This window comes from Octopus bimaculoides, chromosome 2 (assembly GCF_046866305.1).
Source record: "Octopus bimaculoides isolate indiv1 chromosome 2, ASM4686630v1, whole genome shotgun sequence".
Taxonomy (NCBI): Eukaryota; Metazoa; Mollusca; class Cephalopoda; order Octopoda; family Octopodidae; genus Octopus; species Octopus bimaculoides.
Window position 1 is genome coordinate 7,715,530 of NC_142929.1, and position 21,012 is coordinate 7,736,541.

The 21,012-nt window shown below is 41.5% G+C and overlaps 1 protein-coding gene across 1 annotated transcript in view; it reads right to left on the minus strand.

The window, feature by feature from the left end:
- The window catches only part of LOC106867629 (uncharacterized), a 252,388-nt gene that overhangs the window by 28,206 nt on the left and 203,170 nt on the right, over window positions 1–21,012 (minus strand). Inside the window, exons 140-145 of the mRNA XM_089340670.1 lie at window positions 20,783–20,966; window positions 19,131–19,220; window positions 8,358–12,626; window positions 6,167–6,338; window positions 5,000–5,046; window positions 496–654 (exon numbers count right to left, since the gene is read on the minus strand). Coding sequence (XP_089196796.1) covers window positions 496–654; window positions 5,000–5,046; window positions 6,167–6,338; window positions 8,358–12,626; window positions 19,131–19,220; window positions 20,783–20,966 — 4,921 coding nt within the window. The remainder of the gene's footprint in view (window positions 1–495; window positions 655–4,999; window positions 5,047–6,166; window positions 6,339–8,357; window positions 12,627–19,130; window positions 19,221–20,782; window positions 20,967–21,012) is intronic.

The following is a 21,012-nucleotide window of genomic DNA, read 5'->3' on the forward strand; positions in this document are numbered from 1 at the left end:
ACCGAGACGAATTTGGCTGCCGAGTTAAAGCTATTTATAACAAACTATTGGCTCACCAGATGGTAGAAATATACTCTATCACGTGACCTTATTAGGGGCCGTGATTGGTCAGTTTGCGTTCTGGCGGGAACGGTTCGAAGAAGTTGCTGATTCGAATAATGATCAGTCACGTGATGACAAGGTATGGGTTCTCTACTACGCTCGCATTTATTTATATTTAAATGAGAAGATTGTATGTAATGGCGATAGTAGTTTTGTATCTAGTGATGATAGGTAGTTTCACTACACATACATACATGATGGGCTTCTTTCAATTTCCGTCTACAAATCAATTCACAAGGCTTTAGTAGAAGACACTTGCCCAAGGTGCCATGCAGTGGGACCAAACCCGGAAGTAGGTGGTTGGTAAGCAAGCTACTTACCACACAACCACTCCCGTGCCTATGCATAGCTATTTTAAGCATTCATTTAACACCTGTTTTTAATAATAGTTACCTTTGCAAGGGTCAAAATTGCAGTCACTTGATTGTTCTAAAGGCATGTTACATGGTTCATTTCCTTTTCCTTTAAAACGTTCTCTGATACGAATACGGTTACCAATATCACAACTTTTACTACATTCTCCCCAGTTACTCCACGAATTATAAGTACATCCTGTAAAAACACAAAAGAATAATTAGATTTGTAACACATTAAAAATATAAGCGTCCAGGAAACTTAAATTATATGTTAACAAGATTATCTTTACATAGAAGATATTGTGAAACATAGTCCTTGACCAGCTGGAGTAGCCAAGTATCTCCTCTGTAGTAAGACAGCTACCCCTCTCCGTTCCCTCTATCATACTCCAACCTCTTGCCTGGGACACAGCCACTTCTCTCAGTTCACCTCCCCTTCACAGCTGAGAGGTCCTTGTCTTGCAAACTACTTGGTGACCCCACAGGTGCTGGTACCACATAAAGAGCACCCATGTTGGCACCACATGGAAAGTACCTGTGTTGGCACCATGTAAAAAAGCATTGGTGCTGGTGTCACTTAAGAAGCACTGGTGTTGGTGCCACGTTAAAAGCACTGATGCTGGTGCTACATAAAAAGCACACAGTACACTTTGTAAAGTGACTGGCATTAAGAAGGGCATCCAGTCATAGAAACCATGCCAAAATAAATAACTGCAGCCTTGTGCAGCTCTCAGCCTTACCAGCTCCTGTCAAGCCATCCAACCCATGCCAGCAGGGAAAGCAGACGTTAAATGATGATGATGATGATGATGTACATATACAGCAAAAAAAATCAGGAACATAAAAAAATTAAACACACCTAAAACTATACTCATCATCATTTAACATATGTCTTCCATAGGTTGAAGGGTTTGACAGGGGCTGGCAAGGCTGGAGAGCTGTACCAGGTTCCATAGTCTGCTTTGGCATGGTTTGTATTGCTGGATGGACTTCCAAACTAAACTACTTTACTGAATATAGTGAGTGCTTTTTTTTGTGGCATCAACACCAGAGGGGTTACCAAGCAACTTGTCAGGCAAAGACCTCTCAGCTGTGAGAGGAAGTTGAACCAGTGCAAGTGGCTTTGTGCCAGGTGAGAGGTTAGAGTATAATAGAGGGATAGAAATAGGTAACTATCGAGGAGATACTTGACTACTTCAGTTGAAGAGAAAGACAGAGTCAGAGAGAAATAGATGGTGAAAGAGCAAGGAGGAGTGGTATAAGTGGTTCAGAGAGGATAGAGCATGATTTCATTATCACAAAATAAATTAGAGGTACAAAGAAAGAACATAAAATTTTATATTCACTAATGAACCAGTTAAGCAAAATGCTACAGGAAAGTTTTTCAAGGGTTTAGCATATCTGATAACATAAAAGTTGCATGAGAATATTAGAAACATTTCAATTTCAGCAGTACATAATCAGGAAAAATAATTTTCGTTACATTTAAAAACATGTGATGTAGATCCAACTTCACATGTGGCACGAAGGGCGATTTGTTTTGAGATTTTTTTTTTTTTTTTGGAAAATAAAAAAAGTGTGTCTTAATATGTGATCAAATATAACGACAATCATGATCATGACCAAGGTAGTCTCTCGTAGTCTGAGGAAGACGATTCTGCAATTGTTGCTGAACAACCTCCATAAATGATTTGCTTATAGTGATCAAATACATTGTACATAAGTTCACTCCTTTCATCAAATCAATATTACCTGAACAGGTGCAAAGTGTACAACACATCAGGTGTCAAAGGGATTGCATAGAACTCTAACTACTAGAGCATGCACCATCACACCACCAAATATGATATATACTTAAATGTCATATTTTCTAGACAAGTCTTATCCTATTTCATAGAGAAGCTTATGTAATTGGACCAGAATATTAATGGCTCTTATTTTCTTGGATTGTTTACTATATCTCATTTTATCTCTATCTGTTCTATTCCCAGTCTCATGTAGATAGCAAATTGGCAGAGTCAAAAGACCATCAAAGTGTTTTTGCATTCTGAGTTCAAATCTTGTCGAGATCAGCAACACCTTTCATCCTTTCAGAATCAGTCTAGAGTGGTAGACTAGCAAAATCATTTGATTGTCAGGTAAGGTACATCGTAGCACTTGTTCTGGTTCTTTGCATTTTGAGTGGAAATCTCATTACAACCTGTTTGTGTGGTAGATTTACTACATCACTCAATTTAACACCACTGCCTTGCTTTTGGGTGTCTTCAACAGAGTCCAATCAACTGCAAGCATCTGAATCATGTCTCTGGTTCTTCATCTCTCCTACAGGAATTAGACAACCAGTAAAGATTCATGGGCACTGCCTTTCTTTAAGACAAAGCAAAATATATATAATTATATATATATTACATAAATGCACTTGTTGAGCACTGGGCCTCACTGAAGCAATGTGGCCAATGCTGGTGTCACATAACTGGCACTCATGCCAATGGCATGTAAAAAGCACCTTTGAAGCGTTGGGCCTAACAGAGACAATGACGGATAACTGAGACCTTCGACAATATGCTGTACTTGAGAACGAGGCCCATCAAGCCAAATGAAATTGTAGTCATGGCAGATGTTGGTGTCACACAACTTGCACCCATGCTGGTGGCATGTAAAAGCACCCCTTACAGTCTTGGAGTGGCTGGCTTTAGGCAAGGCAGCCAGCCATAGAAACCATGTCAAATCAGACTGGAGTCTGGTGCAGCCACTCAACTTACCAGCCTGGTCAAACCGTCCAACCCATGTCAGCATGGACAATGAATGCTAAATGATGATGATATAATTATATGGTCACCCAGACTATTGAATGTTGTTATACAGCACTGGTCACAATGCATTTTATATTATTCTAGCTTTCAAATGATGCTGCCCCACTAGCTAGGTGAGCAGGCCACCGTTCCCCACTGTTAAGAAGGCTAGTCTGTCACAGAGTTACCCAGTTACAGTTGAGTGGACTGCGGCAACAGGAAATTAAATGTTTTTCTCAAGAACTCAACTTGGGGATTGGTCTTGTAGTCAAACCCACAACCTAGTGATCATGAGTGCAACAGCCTAACCACAAAGCCATTCACTTTCACACACACACACACATACACACACGAATCACTGAACTCTGCACAGTTTTTCTATCTCCGTTTTTAAGTAGGCTTAAAATGTAAAAAAATTTTCCATTTTCTCAAACATTAAACTAATACACCTGCTTGTTGTCCCTACACCAGTCTCATCTTTTGTTTTTCTGTAAATTTGAACTATATATATATATATATATATATATATATATATATATATATATATATATATATAAGAAAAACTGGAATAAAAACAGTAAAAACTTCAAAAATATTGAGTATAACAAACATATTTTGCCTCAACATTGTATGAAGATAACTTAACGACATTTATATGAAGTGGTGAAAGAAGCTAAAACTGAGAAATAAAGCTAGGAGAGTATTGTAGTTCGCTTGAAGCATTGTGTGTTGTTTGTAAAAAATAATAATAAAGTGTTTTTGAATGGCACAACAATGCACTATAATAACAACAATGGACTATAATAACTGGTGTAGTTTAATCATCCATAGTCTGATGTAATATTTTGGAATATAAAAATTCCTTCTTCAGATATCCCTAGGAATTGTTCGAGTCACTGCTACCATCGATTTTTTTTTCTTTCCTTTTTTTTTCTCCCGGAAGTATCTTTGCACTGGTCTCGTGAAGCTCCTTCTGGAATTCCTCATGAGAAGTGCACGAAGGCAGCCATGTCTCAAGCTCGAGTGTGCTGGCATATCTGTAGTGCTGCTTCAAAGTTATATATGTCTAGATGTTTTCTGAAGGAAGAGGCTCTCATATTCAGATGTTCTTTGATGCAAACGTGTAACGGTCTTGTTGTGCTACCCACATAGAACTTGTTGCATTTGTTACATTGTATTCTATACACATTTACCCATTGGCATAAGTCTGGGTCACGGATGAGACAGTTTGCTAGTGTGCATTGATTGCTGTTCTTTGCCCGTTTCTTTGTGAGGTGTCTTCTCAGAGAGGGGCCGGAGTGAGCTAGTTGTATGTCTAGTCCTTCTCTTCTTATGTCTCTTTGGATGGGTCACCTTGTCTTCTATCCTGCTGCACTGGCTCTGGATGCATGCAAGTTCATTTATGGATTATCCTAATTTGGCACCAAGTGGAAGTGCTGAACTGTACTGGACAAACATATCTCTACTGGCTGCTTTCCTGTAGAACTCAGTATGGATCTCTCCTTCTTCCATTATTTTCAGTTGGAAGTCAAGTAGTGATAGTGATCCAGTGTTGTCGGGATGTTCTATAGTGAACTTTATGTTCGTGTCCATGTTGTTGAACGTCCTGAATATTCTGTTAGCCTCTTCCTGGGAGGATGTCATCTACATACCTACCTGGTGAAGAAGGAGAATTTTGCTTATACTGCCAGTATTAATGCATCACTTAATCCTAGAATAAATAAATAAAAAACATAGAAGTCTACATACCATGACATATCTTACTAGTGCATCGCAACTTCTTCTTGTCACAAGTACTGGAAAAAATGTTAGATATATATATATATATAATATACATATATAGAAGCATGTATGTGTGTGTGCACGCACACACACACACTCACACACACACACACACACACACACACACACACACATACAGAAGAGTCTGAATAAATACATAACTGCAAGAAACTCAGAACGGCAATGGATGAGAAGCAAAGAGAAAGAATAGCTTTAATTAATGATGATTATTAAATTCACAAAATGATTCAGAGCCAATGATAGCTAATCCAAAATTTGTGTTACAGTTTTATTTGTTACAATGCAAGATATGACAACTAATTAGTTATAATTAGTTATATTATATATATTGCATATATGTCTGTATATGAAATGTCAATAGCTAACTTTTAATTAAGAAGTCTTAACTTATAATTATTGTAAAGTTAGTACATTTAATATCTTCCTTCCCGTCATTATCATCATCATGTCAGCATTTAACGTCCATTTTTCTTTGCTGGCATGGGTTGGACGGTTTGACAGGAGCTGTCAAGCTGGAGAGCTGCACCAGGCTCCAGTTGTCTGTTTTAGCAGGGTTTCTATAGCTGGATGCCTTTCCTAACACCAACCACTTTACAGAGTGTACTGGGTGCTTTTTATGTGACACCAGCACGGGTGCTTTTTACATGGTACCAGCACAGGTGCTTTCTATGAGGCTCCAGCACCCACAGGGTCACCAGGCAGCTTGCAAGACAAAGATCTCTTAGCTGAGAGAGAGAGAGAGAGAGAGAGTGGCACCAACTAAAGTGGCCAAGTGCCAAAGATAAGAGAAGTGGGCTCTAAACAATGTTATATTTCAATATAAAATGGAAGTAAAAATGTAAAATTCCAGTTTTGATCTAAAAATAAATTTTCTGCATTGTTAAAATCCCTAAAATTCATTTTTTTAAAATGTTATACAACATTAAAGTTTTAAAATGGTTATTTCTCTATACATATATCTGTAAAATCATTCCATGAGTTTCTACTTTAAAATAATATTCTTTCAATCCAAATGAAAGAAAATAAATGTAAACAGGTCTTCTTTTCCCTGTAATAATTACAGTATAACCCTTAATATTCAATGAAATTCAGTCACACATTTTCTGTACTTACCAGTTATTACACTGAATATAAACTGTAACACCATCTTCAATTTTATCATTAGCATGCACTACTTCCGCATCACTAGTGACACCTGAAATGCCATCTTTTTCAACCCAACCAACAACATCTCCCGGAATGAATCCCAATAATAATTCAATTTCACAAGGAGTGAGGGCACAAACTGAAAAATATATTTAAATGGAAATGATACAAAACAGAAAAAAAAATGTAGTCAAGGATTATAAACAAATAACTGAAAAATAATTAAATAAATGAAATCATGGAAAACAAAAAGGCTGTATCAAAACATATGCATAAAATACTGTAGATAAAACATTATCCAAAGAGACTGGTGGCAATCTATATTGGTAAAACTTGTGTTATGTGGAAACAATGTTTCAGACAGTGTCCTTCTTTAAAGTAGAGATGACAGGTAGGAAATAAAAGACAGAAGAGTTTCATATCCTTTATGGTTGAGAAACTGGTTGCAACTGATGAGTAACTCATGAGAATGTGAGCTTCATACATAGAAATGAAGCAGTAGAGAAAGAGAAACTTGGTGAGAGAGAGGGGGAGGAAAGAGAAATAAAACAAAGAAGAAAAACTGAAAAGGAAAAATTTAAGTGGGAGGAAAGCTGAAGGATAAAAAAAGAGCAAAAGGTAAAATATTCATTCAAAACATTGACAAAAAAAGAACATTTTATATTTGAACTTGAGACCATGTTACCAATAGGTTTAAACACTTCCCTCACTCTTCTACTTCTACACCTCCTCATAGTTCTGTAAACCCTTTCATGTTCTTCAGCTTTCCCTCTTATCTCAATTTTCCCCTCCTCTTTTCATTTCCCTTTCATTCTCATTCTCATTCTCTCACCACGTTTCTCTCTCCTATCACTTCCTGTCTACATATGAAGCTCACATTCTTTTGTGTTCTTCACTAGCTGCCACTTTCTCAAACATACAGGACACATAATTCAGTTATCTTTCTTTTCTTTTTTTTCATTTTGTTGCCTTTTTCTGAAGAAGGACTTTCCAACACATTGGATATTCTACTCTTCATGGTAATTTTACTCTACTTTTTCTGGCACTTTTTAGAATAATTAATCCTTTACTTCAAGAATAAACCCATAAAAATCATGTTAGGGATAGAAATAATACAGATGATAGCAAATATTCTTAGATGCAACTGATAGATAATTTTAAAGTGATGATAATTACATTTAATTACTGAAGCATAATACCAAATATATGCTTCAGCAACGCCCCACTCTACTGTAGTCCTTCTCAGTAAAAAGGATCTTAGTCTTACAAGCTGTGTGGTGACCTACTAATGCTGGTGCCATGCAAAAACCATCCAGTACACACTGTAAAGGGGGTGGCATTATAAAGGGCATCCAGCCATAGAAACAATGCCAAAACTGACATTGGAGCTTGGTGCAGTCTTTAATCAAAACATTCTATGTTCATATAAACTATCTTATCAGTTCTCTCTCTCTCTCTCTCTCTCTCTCTCTCTCTCTCTCTCTCTCTCTCACAGACACAAATCTGCATACAAATTTATTTGTAATTTTAAATATATGCATGTTGAATGTAATAATACGAGAAAAACATTTAACTTTGAAATGTTTATTCCAGTCCAAAATTATGAAAAAGGAAAAGAAAATTAAAATATAACTATTCCACAAAATTATTCGCCATACAAATAGATTATAGGTTAATTTGAGATTGATTGAGATGGCATATTGTTCTTTTAAAGGAAGCAGAGGCAGTGAGCCTGCCACAATCCATTGCATGCCAGACAAAATGACTACAAGCATATCTTCTGGCTTTTCATTCTGAGTTCAAATAGCAACAAGGTTGCTTTTACCTTTCATCCTTTCAGGATCAATGAAATGCATACCAGCTGAGCAGTGGGGGTCAATGTAATTGACTAGACCCAGCATTAAAATGTGCTTATAGTAGAAAAGATTTTAACAACAGGAAAGGTGATGCTCCAGCATGGCCTCACTTAAATGACAGAAACAAGTCAAAGAATAAAACAATAAAAGAATGCAAATATAATTAAATAAAATTGAGTGAGCAGAAAGAGTCACAATATTCCTGACAGCAACTTATATCGCTTTGTATAAAAGGTAAGCATTAGCCAAACGTGTTACAAGTATAAACAAAACTAGAGACAAAATAACAAATGGTGACATACCAGGAGTGATAATAGCTGAAGGAGTAGTTGTGGCAACAGTATAATTCATCACTGTGACATTTCTAGTAGAAACAGGAGGGAACGGTGGAAGAGTAAGGATAATTTTAGTTACTGGTTTTACAAAGTATATAACTGTTGACGCTGTTATGCCAGTGGTACTTGTAGTTGGTGCTGTGGATGTCGATGGTACAGAACCTGTTGTAGTTGGGGCAGCGGTGGTGGATGGTACAGCACTTGTTGTAGTTGGGGCAGTGGTGGTGGATTTTACAGTAGTTGTAGTTGGGGCAGTGGTGATGGGTGGTACAGCACTTGTAGTTGGGGCAGTCGTGGTGGATTTTACAGTAGTTGTTGTAGTTGGGGCAGTGGTGGTGGTTGGTACAGCACTTGTTGTAGTTGGGGCAGTGGTGGTAGATTTTAAAGTAGTTGTTGTAGTTGGGGCAGCGGTGGTGGATGGTACAGCACTTGTAGTTGGGGCAGTGGTGATGGATGGTACAGAATTTGTTGTAGTTGGGGCAGTAGTGGTGGATTTTACAGTAGTTGTTGTAGTTGGGGCAGTGGTGGTGGATTTTACAGTAGTTGTTGTAGTTGGGGCAGCGGTAGTGGATTTTACAGTAGTTGTTGTAGTTGGGGCAGTGGTGGTGGATTTTACAGTAGTTGTTGTAGTTGGGGCAGTGGTGGTGGATGGTACAGCACTTGTTGTAGTTGGGGCAGTGGTGGTGGATGGTACATAACTTGTTGTAGTTGGGGCAGCGGTGGTGGATGGTGCAGCACTTGTTGTAGTTGGGGCAGTGGTGGTGGATGGTACAGCACTTGTTGTAGTAGGGGCAGTGGTGGTGGATGGTGCAGCACTTGTTGTAGTTGGGGCTGTGGTGGTAGATTTTACAGTAGTTGTAGTTGGGGCAGTGGTGGTGGATTTTACAGTAGTTGTTGTAGTTGGGGCAGTGGTGGTGGATGGTACAGCACTTGTTGTAGTTGGGGCAGTGGTGGTGGATTTTACAGTCATTGTTGTAGTTGGGGCAGCGGTGGTGGATGGTAAAGCACTGGTTGTAGTTGGGGCTGTGGTGGTGGATGGTACAGCACTTGTTGTAGTTGGGGCAGTGGTGGTGGATGGTACATAACTTGTTGTAGTTGGGGCAGCGGTGGTGGATGGTGCAGCACTTGTTGTAGTTGGGGCAGTGGTGGTGGATTTTACAGTAGTTGTTGTAGTTGGGGCAGTGGTGGTGGATGGCACAGCACTTGTTGTAGTTGGGGCAGTGGTGGTAGATTTTACAGTAGTTGTAGTTGGGGCTGTGGTGGTGGATGGTACAGCACTTGTTGTAGTTGGGGCAGTAGTGGTAGATTTTACAGTAGTTGTAGTTGGGGCTGTGGTGGTGGATGGTACAGCACTTGTTGTAGTTGGGGCAGTGGTGGTGGATGGTGCAGCACTTGTTGTAGTTGGGGCAGTGGTAGATGGTACAGTACTTGTTGTAGTTGGGGCAGTAGTGGTAGATTTTAAAGTAGTTGTTGTAGTTGGGGCTGTGGTGGTGGATGGTACAGCACTTGTTGTAGTTGGGGCAGTGGTGGTAGATTTTAAAGTAGTTGTTGTAGTTGGGGCAGTGGTGGTGGATTTTACAGTAGTTGTTGTAGTTGGGGCAGCGGTGGTGGATGGTACAGCACTTGTTGTAGTTGGGGCAGTGGTGGTGGATGGTGCAGCACTTGTTGTAGTTGGGGCAGTGGTGGTGGATGGTACAGCACTTGTAGTTGGGGCAGTGGTGGTGTATTTTACAGTAGTTGTTGTAGTTGGGGCAGCGGTGGTGGATGGTACAGCACTTGTTGTAGTTGGGGCAGTGGTGGTGGATTTTACAGCACTTGTTGTAGTTGGGGCAGTGGTGGTGGATGGTACAGCACTTGTTGTAGTTGGGGAAGTGGTGGTGGATTTGACAGCACTTGTTGTAGTTGGGGCAGTGGTGGTGGATGGTACAGCACTTGTAGTTGGGGCAGTGGTGGTGGATTTTACAGTAGTTGTTGTAGTTGAGGCAGCTGTGGTGGATGGTACAGCATTTGTTGTAGTTGGGGCAGTGGTGGTGGATGGTACAGCACTTGTAGTTGGGGCAGTGGTGGTGTATTTTACAATAGTTGTTGTAGTTGGGGCAGCGGTGGTGGATGGTACAGCACTTGTTGTAGTTGGGGCAGTGGTGGTGGATGGTACAGCACTTGTTGTAGTTGGAGCAGTGGAGGTGGATTTTGCAGTAGTTGTAGTTGGGGCTGTGGTGGTGGATGGAACAGCACTTGTAGTTGGGGCAGTTGTGGTGGATGGTGCAGCACTTGTTGTAGTTGGGGCAGTGGTGGTGGATGGAACAGCACTTGTAGTTGGGGCAGTTGTGGTGGATGGTGCAGCACTTGTTGTAGTTGGGGCAGTGGTGGTGGATGGTGCAGCACTTGTAGTTGGAGCAGTGGTTGTGAATTTTGCAGTAGTTGTTGTAGTTGGGGCAGTGGTTGTGAATTTTACAGTAGTTGTTGTAGTTGGGGCAGCGGTGGTGGATAGTGCAGCACTTGTTGTAGTTGGGGCAGTGGTGGTGGATGGTACAGCACTTGTTGTAGTTGGAGAAGTGGAGGTGGATTTTGCAGTAGTTGTTGTAGTTGGGGCAGTGGTGGTAGATTTTACAGTAGTTGTAGTTGGGGCTGTGGTGGTGGATGGTACAGCACTTGTTGTAGTTGAGGCAGTGGTTGTGAATTTTGCAGTAGTTGTTGTAGTTGGGGCAGTGGTTGTGAATTTTACAGTAGTTGTTGTAGTTGGGGCAGCGGTGGTGGATGGTGCAGCACTTGTTGTAGTTGGGGCAGTGGTGGTGGATGGTACAGCACTTGTTGTAGTTGGAGCAGTGGAGGTGGATTTTGCAGTAGTTGTAGTTGGGGCTGTGGTGGTGGATGGTACAGCACTTGTTGTAGTTGGGGCAGTGGTTGTGAATTTTGCAGTAGTTGTTGTAGTTGGGGCAGCGGTGGTGGATGGTACAGCGCTTGTTGTAGTTGGGGCTGTGGTGGTGGATGGTACAGCACTTGTAGTTGGGGCAGTGGTTGTGAATTTTACAGTAGTTGTTGTAGTTGGGGCAGCGGTGGTGGATGGTACAGCACTTGTTGTAGTTGGGGCAGTGGTGGTGGATGGTACAGCACTTGTTGTAGTTGGGGCAGTGGTGGTGGATGGAACAGCACTTGTAGTTGGGGCAGTGGTGGTGGATGGTGCAGCACTTGTTGTAGTTGGGGCAGTGGTGGTGGATGGTGCAGCACTTGTAGTTGGAGCAGTGGTTGTGAATTTTGCAGTAGTTGTTGTAGTTGGGGCAGTGGTTGTGAATTTTACAGTAGTTGTTGTAGTTGGGGCAGCGGTGGTGGATGGTGCAGCACTTGTTGTAGTTGGGGCAGTGGTGGTGGATGGTACAGCACTTGTTGTAGTTGGAGCAGTGGAGGTGGATTTTGCAGTAGTTGTTGTAGTTGGGGCAGTGGTGGTAGATTTTACAGTAGTTGTAGTTGGGGCTGTGGTGGTGGATGGTACAGCACTTGTTGTAGTTGCGGCAGTGGTTGTGAATTTTGCAGTAGTTGTTGTAGTTGGGGCAGTGGTTGTGAATTTTACAGTAGTTGTTGTAGTTGGGGCAGCGGTGGTGGATGGTGCAGCACTTGTTGTAGTTGGGGCAGTGGTGGTGGATGGTACAGCACTTGTTGTAGTTGGAGCAGTGGAGGTGGATTTTGCAGTAGTTGTAGTTGGGGCTGTGGTGGTGGATGGTACAGCACTTGTTGTAGTTGGGGCAGTGGTTGTGAATTTTGCAGTAGTTGTTGTAGTTGGGGCAGCGGTGGTGGATGGTACAGCGCTTGTTGTAGTTGGGGCTGTGGTGGTGGATGGTACAGCACTTGTCGTTGGGGCAGTGGTGGTAGATTTTACAGTAGTTGTTGTAGTTGGGGCAGTGGTGGTGGATGGTACAGCACTTGTTGTAGTTGGGGCAGTGGCGGTGGATGGTACAGCACTTGTCATTGGGGCAGTGGTGGTAGATTTTACAGTAGTTGTTGTAGTTGGGGCAGTGGTGGTGGATGGTACAGCACTTGTAGTTGGGGCAATGGTGGTAGATTTTACAGTAGTTTTTGTAGTTGGGGCAGCTGTGGTGGATGGTACAGTACTTGTAGTTGGGGCAATGGTGGTAGATTTTGAAGCACTTGTAGTAGTTAAAGCTGTGGTGGTGGATGGTACAGTGGTTGTCTTGGATGATATCGTACTTCTTGTCGCTTTTGTAGAACTTATCAATGAAGCTGGAGAAACATTGAAAATAGATGAATCTAAAGAAACTATATCAAAATTTATGTTCATTTCAATAAAATAATTTTACAATTTTACAACTGAATATTATTATCTTCAAAACTTTGTCAAATATAAACAAAGATATGATTATTTACATTTATAGTGCTGAACGGATATCATATATACTTGAATTGGTAAGAATAATTTCTAAACTGCATAGCTAAGAGCATCCAGAAATTCCGAAATGGTATACAGTAATCCCTCGACTATTATGGGTGTTATATTCCAAAAACCCCTGCGATAGGTGAAAATCCATGAAGTAGAAATAGTACTGTACTGTACATTTTTTTTAGTTATTTTTATAATTTGTATATACACACACATATATATAAAGTCAGACAGTTGCAGCCAATGGAGAATTATCTAGGGAAACGCAAATATTGAACTGTGTTCCCCAAGAAACTGTCGTGGAGCCACTACTGTTCATAGTAGCCCTTCTGGACATGCCCACGCTCACTCGGACAGCTACTGTCACTGGCTACGCTGATGACACAAAACTATCTCAGGCAATAAAGAATCCTGATGATATCATAAGCCTGCAGAATGACCTAAATGCAATATACAAGTGGGCAGAGCAAAATAATATGCAGTTCAATGCAAAAAATTTCAAGTACTGCGCTACAAAGCCACGAGTGCCCCCAACTGGCATACACAGGACCTGGAGGTACTGCAATCCCAGAACCACAAACAGTGAGAGACCTAGGCATCAGCATGTGTAGTGATGCATCATTTCACATGCACATTGTGAAGTTGACAGCAAAGTGCAGACAACTGGCAGGGTGGATACTGAGGATACTGTGTATGTATGTATGTGTGTACATACATACATACGTACGTACATACATACATACATACATACATACGTACGTACATACGTACGTACATACATACATACATACACACATACACACATACATACATACACACATACATACATACATACATACACACACACATACATACATACATACACACATACATACACACACACATACATACACACATACATACACACATACATACATACACACACATACACATACATACATACATACACACATACATACATACATACACACATACACACATACATGCACACATACATACATACACACATACATACATACATACACACATACATACACACACACATACATAAATACATACACGCATATACACATACATACATACACACACACATACATACACACATACAGACATACATACACACATACATACATACATACATACATACACACACACACACATACACACATACATACATACACACAGTTGTATTGACTCAGTGGCCTTCCAGAGCTTCTTGCTCCAGAGGCCAGCTCAGAGAAGAAGATCATCTCTGGTAGATGCGCATCGTTCATTCGGACTACATGTCCGACCCACCGGAGCTGGGCCTTCATGATGAGGGCTTGATCCCAGGCATTTCGACTTTGTGAAGTACCTCAGTGCTGTAGACTGTTCTCCCAGGAAATTCCCATGATTCGTCGCAAGCAGCGGAGGTGGAACTGGTCAAGTACTCGCATTTGCCTCCTATACAGCGTCCACATCCCACAGCTGTATAGCAGAGAGGTGATGACGACTGCCCTATAGACTGCCGGCTTGGTGGAAAGTCTGATGCCTCGTTTGGCCTACACACTTGTCCAAAGTCTGCCAAACGAAGCTCCTGCTTTTGCAAGCCTCATGGAGACATCTTTGCCCATGCTGCAGTTTGAGGACTGGCAGCTTCCCAGGTATGTAAAGCTCTCCACGTTGTTCAGAGTTGTGCCCTCAATCTTAATCTGAGGATCAGGAGATGTCAGGCCAGGTGCAGGCTGAAGCATCACTACAGTTTTTCACAGGCTAATGGTCAGTTCGAAGGCTTTTGCTGCTTCTGCGGGACAAATGACAAGTTCTTGCAGGTCTGGTTCATTCAATGCTGCAAGCGCATAATCGTTTGCAAACAGGAAGTCTTTCACTAGGGTGTCCAGGACTTTGGCTTCTGCCTTCAGACATCTGAGGTCAAAGAATTGGCCGTCACATCTGTAGCGAATAGTGACACCAGCATCAGACTTTGACAGGTCACGGAAGAGCATGGTGGCAAACATGCGGCTGAAGAGTGTGGGAGCCATCACGTAGCCTTGCTTCACGCCGTTGGAGACCGGGAATGGATCAGAGACATCTCCGTTTTCCACAATACAAGCCATCATGCCATCATGAAATGACTAGATGATCCTGACGAGCTTTGGTGGGCAGCCTAGCTTGGACAAGATATCCCACAGGCACTCACGGCTGACAAAAGCCTTCGTCAGGTCCACAAAGAGGATGTAGAGGTTCTGGTTTTGTTCTCAGCACTTTTCTCATATCTGCCGTACTGCAAAGACCATGCCTATTGTCCCCCTGTTGTTCCTAAATTCACACTGGCTCTCTGAGACCACATCACCCAGCAGGTGGTGTGTGATGCGGATCAGAAAAACATGGGCCATGATCTTTCCTGCCATGCTCAGCAATGAGATGCTTCTGTGGGTGTCACATGAAGCTCTGTCCCCCTTCTTCTTGTACAGATGCTCGATGTTGGCATCCTTGAAGTCCTGCAGCACTGACCCTTCGTCCCAGAACTGCTGTATCAGCTCAGTCAACTTGATGGCAACAGCTTCACCTTCCTCTTTGAAGATCTATGGGGGTATTCCATCAGGACCAGGTGCTTTCCCCACATGTAGTTGCTTGATGAATTTCTGCCAGTGTTGGGGGGTTGGGGGGGTCATCAAGCGACACCAGGACTGGGCACTGTGGCATGTCTTGAATGGTCTGCTGGTCAATCTGGGAAGGTCTGTTTAGCAGCTGACTGAAGTGTTCACTCCAGCGCTATATGATGTGTGGTTCTTGAGAAGATCTGCCAACTTCAGCAAAACTGAGATTGGAGAGTGCTGCATGTTCCACCCACACATAACAATAAAAAACAAAAATTTCACACACCCAACCCCCAAAAAACCAAACTACATCTCGTTTCTTCCTCATCTCTTCTTTTCAAGCACTGAATAACATCACTCCTCCCCAAGCCTCACCCCACATTCCTTTCCCAGTTTTCAGAGTTGGCACAGTCAATGTAGGCACACTGAAAAGTAGGTCTAGTGAGATTGTAGAAATGCTTGAAAGGAGATGTATGCTGCATACAAGAGGTAAGATGGAGAGGAGCTTCAGCTAGGTTCCTCACAGGCAAGGCACACAGGTACAAAATCTTCTGGCAAGGTAACATGGATGGAGTGGGGGGGTGTAGGCATACTCCTTGCGGAGAAATGGGTAGATAAAGTCATAGAAGTTGTCAGGCTATGTGACAGAGTGCTTAAGCTCAGGCTAGTCTTGCAGAATAGTATAGCTACAATTATCTCTGCCTACGCCCCACAAGCGGGTCTACCAAATGATCAGAAGGATCATTTTTATGATACCCTTCAACAGGCTATCTCAAAGATGAGTGGCAATGACCTCATCTTTGTGGCTGGAGATTTTAATGGGCATGTTGGGCAGCAATCCGGTATCTTCATTGATGTACACAGGGGCCATGGTATTGGTACCTGAAACTATGAGGAAACTAGGCTACTAGAGTTCTGTGATGCATGTAACCTTTTAATGTGCAACACTAACTTCAAGAAGTCAGACAGCCACCTGATAACCTATCAACTGGGTGACTCTGCTAGCCAGATTGATTTCATCCTCACCAGACTGGGGACACAGGGTTGCTCTTAAATACAAATACCCTCCTGGGTGAAGAATGTACCCCCAGCATAGGCTAGTCATTAGTGACTTTAGACTCGAAGCCAGAAAGATACCAAGAAGCAGACCAATCCAAAAAAGAAGGATTTGGAAGCTAAAGAACCCTTCACATGGTCAGAGAGTTTGGGACATCCTCATCAAGAAATATGAGAGGTAGGAGGAACTACGGACATCGGACATAGAAAGTAGCTGGAAATTCCTATGGGACAGCTTGCTGAGTACCACAGACCAAGTTTGCGGATGATGCAAATTCTCTTCCAGACTCAGAGTTACGTGGTGGAGGAATAGTATGGTAGACAAAGCCATTAGAGCAAAGAAACAGGCTTGGAAAGCCTGGAAAAGTGGGGGTAGCAGGGAACTGTACCAGGTAGCCAAAAGGGAGGCTGGGTGGCAGGCATACACAGCCAAGGGCAAAGCAGAAAAGAAGTTTGCCAATGTCCATCGATGTGAGGACCAAAGAACTGAAGTATTTTGGATTGCAAGACAGTGTGTGAGAGAAAATTGTGATGTCACAGAAGAGATATGTGTCTGCATTGGTGATGGTGCACTTGCTTTTAATGATTCTGAAAAGAAAGAGGCTTGGAGAAGCCATTGTGAAAGACTGCTGAACATGGAGAATGAATAGGAGGAGGAGAGCCTGCCAAATGTTGACCCAGTAGAGGGACCAGTTATCCGAATAGACAGCTACCTGGTAGATAAAGCAATTAAGGGTATGAAACCAGGAAAAGCCCCCGGCCCATCAGAAATCACTGCTGAGATGCTTAAAACATCTGGTGGTGTGGGCTATGGCCTAGTCACCCGCATTGTAAACCAGGTAGTTAATGATGGAGTCATACCCAATGACTGGCGTAGCAGCACCATAGTCAACTGCTACAAGGGTAAAGGTGATGCTCTAGATAGAAATAACTACAGGGGTATCAAACCGCTGGATCAGGTGATGAAGGTCATGGAGAGGGTCAGAGCCCATCTCATTAGGGAGAGAATCAGCTTAGATGAGATGCAGTTCGATTTTGTGCCAGGTAGAAGCGCCACTGATGCTATATTCCTGGTACAGCAACTGCAGGAGAAATACCCAGCTAAAGATAAACCCCTACATTTAGCTTTTGTGGAGTTGGAAAAAGCCTTTGACAGTTCCCCCAATCCCTTATCTGGTGGGCGATGCAGAAACTGGGGATTGATGAATGGTTAATAAGGGCTGTACAGGCCCTATACAGAGAGGCCGTATAGTGAAGAATTCTGGGTAGAAGTAGGGGTCCACCAAGGATCAGCTCTCAGTCCCCTTTTATTCCTCATAGTCCTCCAGGCAATAACAGAGGAATTCAAGACGGGTTGCCCCTGGGAGCTCCTCTATGCTGATGACCTAGCCCTCATAGCAGAATCACTACCAGAACTAGAGAAGAAATTTCGGGTGTGGAAGCAAGGTTTAGAATCAAAAGGCCTTAGAGTCAATGTAGCAAAGACCAAAGTTCTAGTAAGTAGGAAGGCAAACTCATCACACACACACCCTCAGGTAGATGGCCCTGCTCGATCTGTAGAAAAGGTGTAAATAGAAACTCCATAAGATGTACCTAGTGTAAGCTATGGACACATTAGAGGTGCAGCAACATCAAAGGAAGATTAACCGGGAAGATAGCTTTCGTGTGTGGCAGATGCACAGGGGCAATAAACACCACAGATGCTCAGAAAACAGATTCCATCAAACTCCAGGAGGAGAAACTAGAAGTAGTTGATAGCTTCCGCTACCTAGGTGGCCAAGTTAGTAGTGGGGGTGGATGCTCTTAGAGTGTTACCACTAAAATAAGAATAGCCTGGGCAAAGTAGTGGGAGTGGATGCTCAAAGATTGTTACCACTAGAATAAGAATAGGCTGGGCAAAGTAGTGGGAGTGGATGCTCAAAGAATGTTACCACTAGAATAAGAATAGGCTGGGCAAAGTTCAGAAAGCTTCTACCCCTACTGGTGACAAAGGGCCTCTTGCTCAGAGTGAAAGATAGATTGTACAATGCATGTGTATGAACTGCCATGCTTCACAGCAGTGAAACATGGGCCATGACTGCTGAGGACATGCGTAGGCTTGAAAGAAATGAAGCTAGCATGATCTGCTTGATGTGTAAAGTCAGTGTGCACACATGACAGAGTGTAAATGCCCTGAGAGAAATGTTGGACATAAGAAGCATCAGATTTGGTGTGCAAGAGAGACGTTTGCGCTGGTATGGTCATGTACTACGAATGGATGAGGAGGGCTGTGTGAAGAAGTGTCACTCCCAAACAGTTGAAGGAATCCGGGGTAGAGGTAGACCCAGGAAGACATGGGATGAGGTAGTGAAGCATGACCTTCAAGCGTTAAGCCTCACAGAGGCAATGACGAAAGACTGAGACTTCTGGAGATATGTTGTGACTGTGAAGACCCGGCAAATAAAGTGAGTTCACAGCTGTATCCTACACCAGCTTTGCATAACCAGCCCCAGCCCATTCAAAAGTACCTTGGATTGTAGGGGGTGACCTGCTGTGTTTGAGGAGACCTACTGAATCAAGTACATCAACATTAAAATGAAAATCAAATGGAAATTGTAGTTGTAATACCTGTGCCAGTGGCACATAAAAAGCACTATCCGAATGTGGCCAATGCCAGCGCCACCTTGGCTTTTTTTTTCTATGGAAACAATTTAAAATATTAAAAAGACTTACTGAGTGTTGACTTAGATAAAGTAATTGTTGATGTAGAAATAGTTTCCTGACTTGACAGAATTGAAGAAGATACTGTTGTTGGTATGTATGCTGAATAAAAACAGAAAAAGTGCTTCTATGAGTTGTAAATTACTAATAGCATTCATTGTAATATAACTTCAGAATTCACTGTTATGCACATGTATGAAAACTATAAAGAAAATAGGGTTAAAATTCCCTTAGAAATAGAATTTCATCTCCTAATTTTTAACACTCAACAATACAAACATACATGAATTAGAATGTTCGTCTATTCTTTTATTTGTTTCAGTCATTTCACGGCGGCCATGCTGGAGCGCCACCTTAAGTTGAACAAATCAACCCCACAACTTTCTCTTTGTAAGCCTATTACTTATTCTATCGGGCTCTTTTTACTGAACCACTAAGTTACAGAGACATAAACACACCCACATCAGTTGTCAAGCAATGGTAGGGAGACAAACACAGACACAAATAACAAATACATACATCATCATCATCATCATCATATATACATATACATACATACGGCAGGCTTCTTTCAGTTTCGGTTTACTAAATCCACTCACAAGGCTTTGGTTGGCCCAAGGTTATACTAGAAGACACTTGCACAAGATGCCAAGCAGTGGGACTGAACCCAGAATAATGTGGTTGGGAAGCATGCTTCTTAACACACTGTCATTCCTGCACCTATACACAGCCACTCCGGCACCTATGCTAATTAGATTTCTTTAATAAATATTAGAAATAATTGACACTGAGGCATTTTAAGATTATTTTGATATGTTTTATATATATATATATATATATATATATATATATATATATATATATAGCCGTGTGTGTGGAAAACAAGTCATGACATGAATTGTAATGCAAATCAAAAATTAATTATAAGAATGAAAAAGGAGATACACTGTACTCAGGGGCATATTAGAGAAAATGGAGAACTGAGACAAAAAAAATTCTGTTACATACTGAACAACATGATCAAAGAGAAAACTTACAAGACTGTATGAAAGAAAATTAATAAAATTCATACAGTATCATCAATGTTACACAGACAGCTTCTCTGCCTTCACACACACACATTGGAGAAGTGTTCCATTTAAATGAAATTCATCCCAAGAAATATGTTTCCCATTCGCTTGTATCATTACTCAAATCCATCTGCCATGCAAATCAATGGGAAAATGGGGTTCATGTAATGGAACCTGCTGCTAGGGCAAGATGCACCCCTCAGTGCCACAAACAGGAGATTCATGTGTCCTGCTTTTCCAAATCAAAGTTTTGAAAGAATACTTTCACAAAGTATATATCTACTTATTTATTACACGCGACATGCTTCATATTTGAACAATTATATTTCATATGCTCCTTACACCACTGAGACACTGAATATAACATATGTTAAAACAGAAAATGAAAACAATACGTTCCACATATATTTTACATTAATTTATCACAATATTTCTCCCATATACATTCATATACACAAATATTGACATCTGAATCATACAAAATTCAATGCAGAGGAATCAAAAATAGAAGTTTGATGCTATATACAGGCATTGTGACGTTCAGGATATAACAATTATTCCTGAAAAAAACAAAATCTTAAATTTCACACTTACTCGTTGGTTTCACACATATCTTCACAGAAACAGTCACTACCATGGGGATTTCTTTGGTAGTGGCAACAATGGTCAGTTGAATCTTTGTTTTTCCCGTTCCAGGTTTAATGCTAAAAGCCTCTGTAGGTGTCAGTAATGGAGAAACAACCCTCTCTGGTATTACACTTACTTCAGACTCCGGTTCCTGTAAAAATCACAAGAGAATATTTAATGTAAATGGAGAAAATACA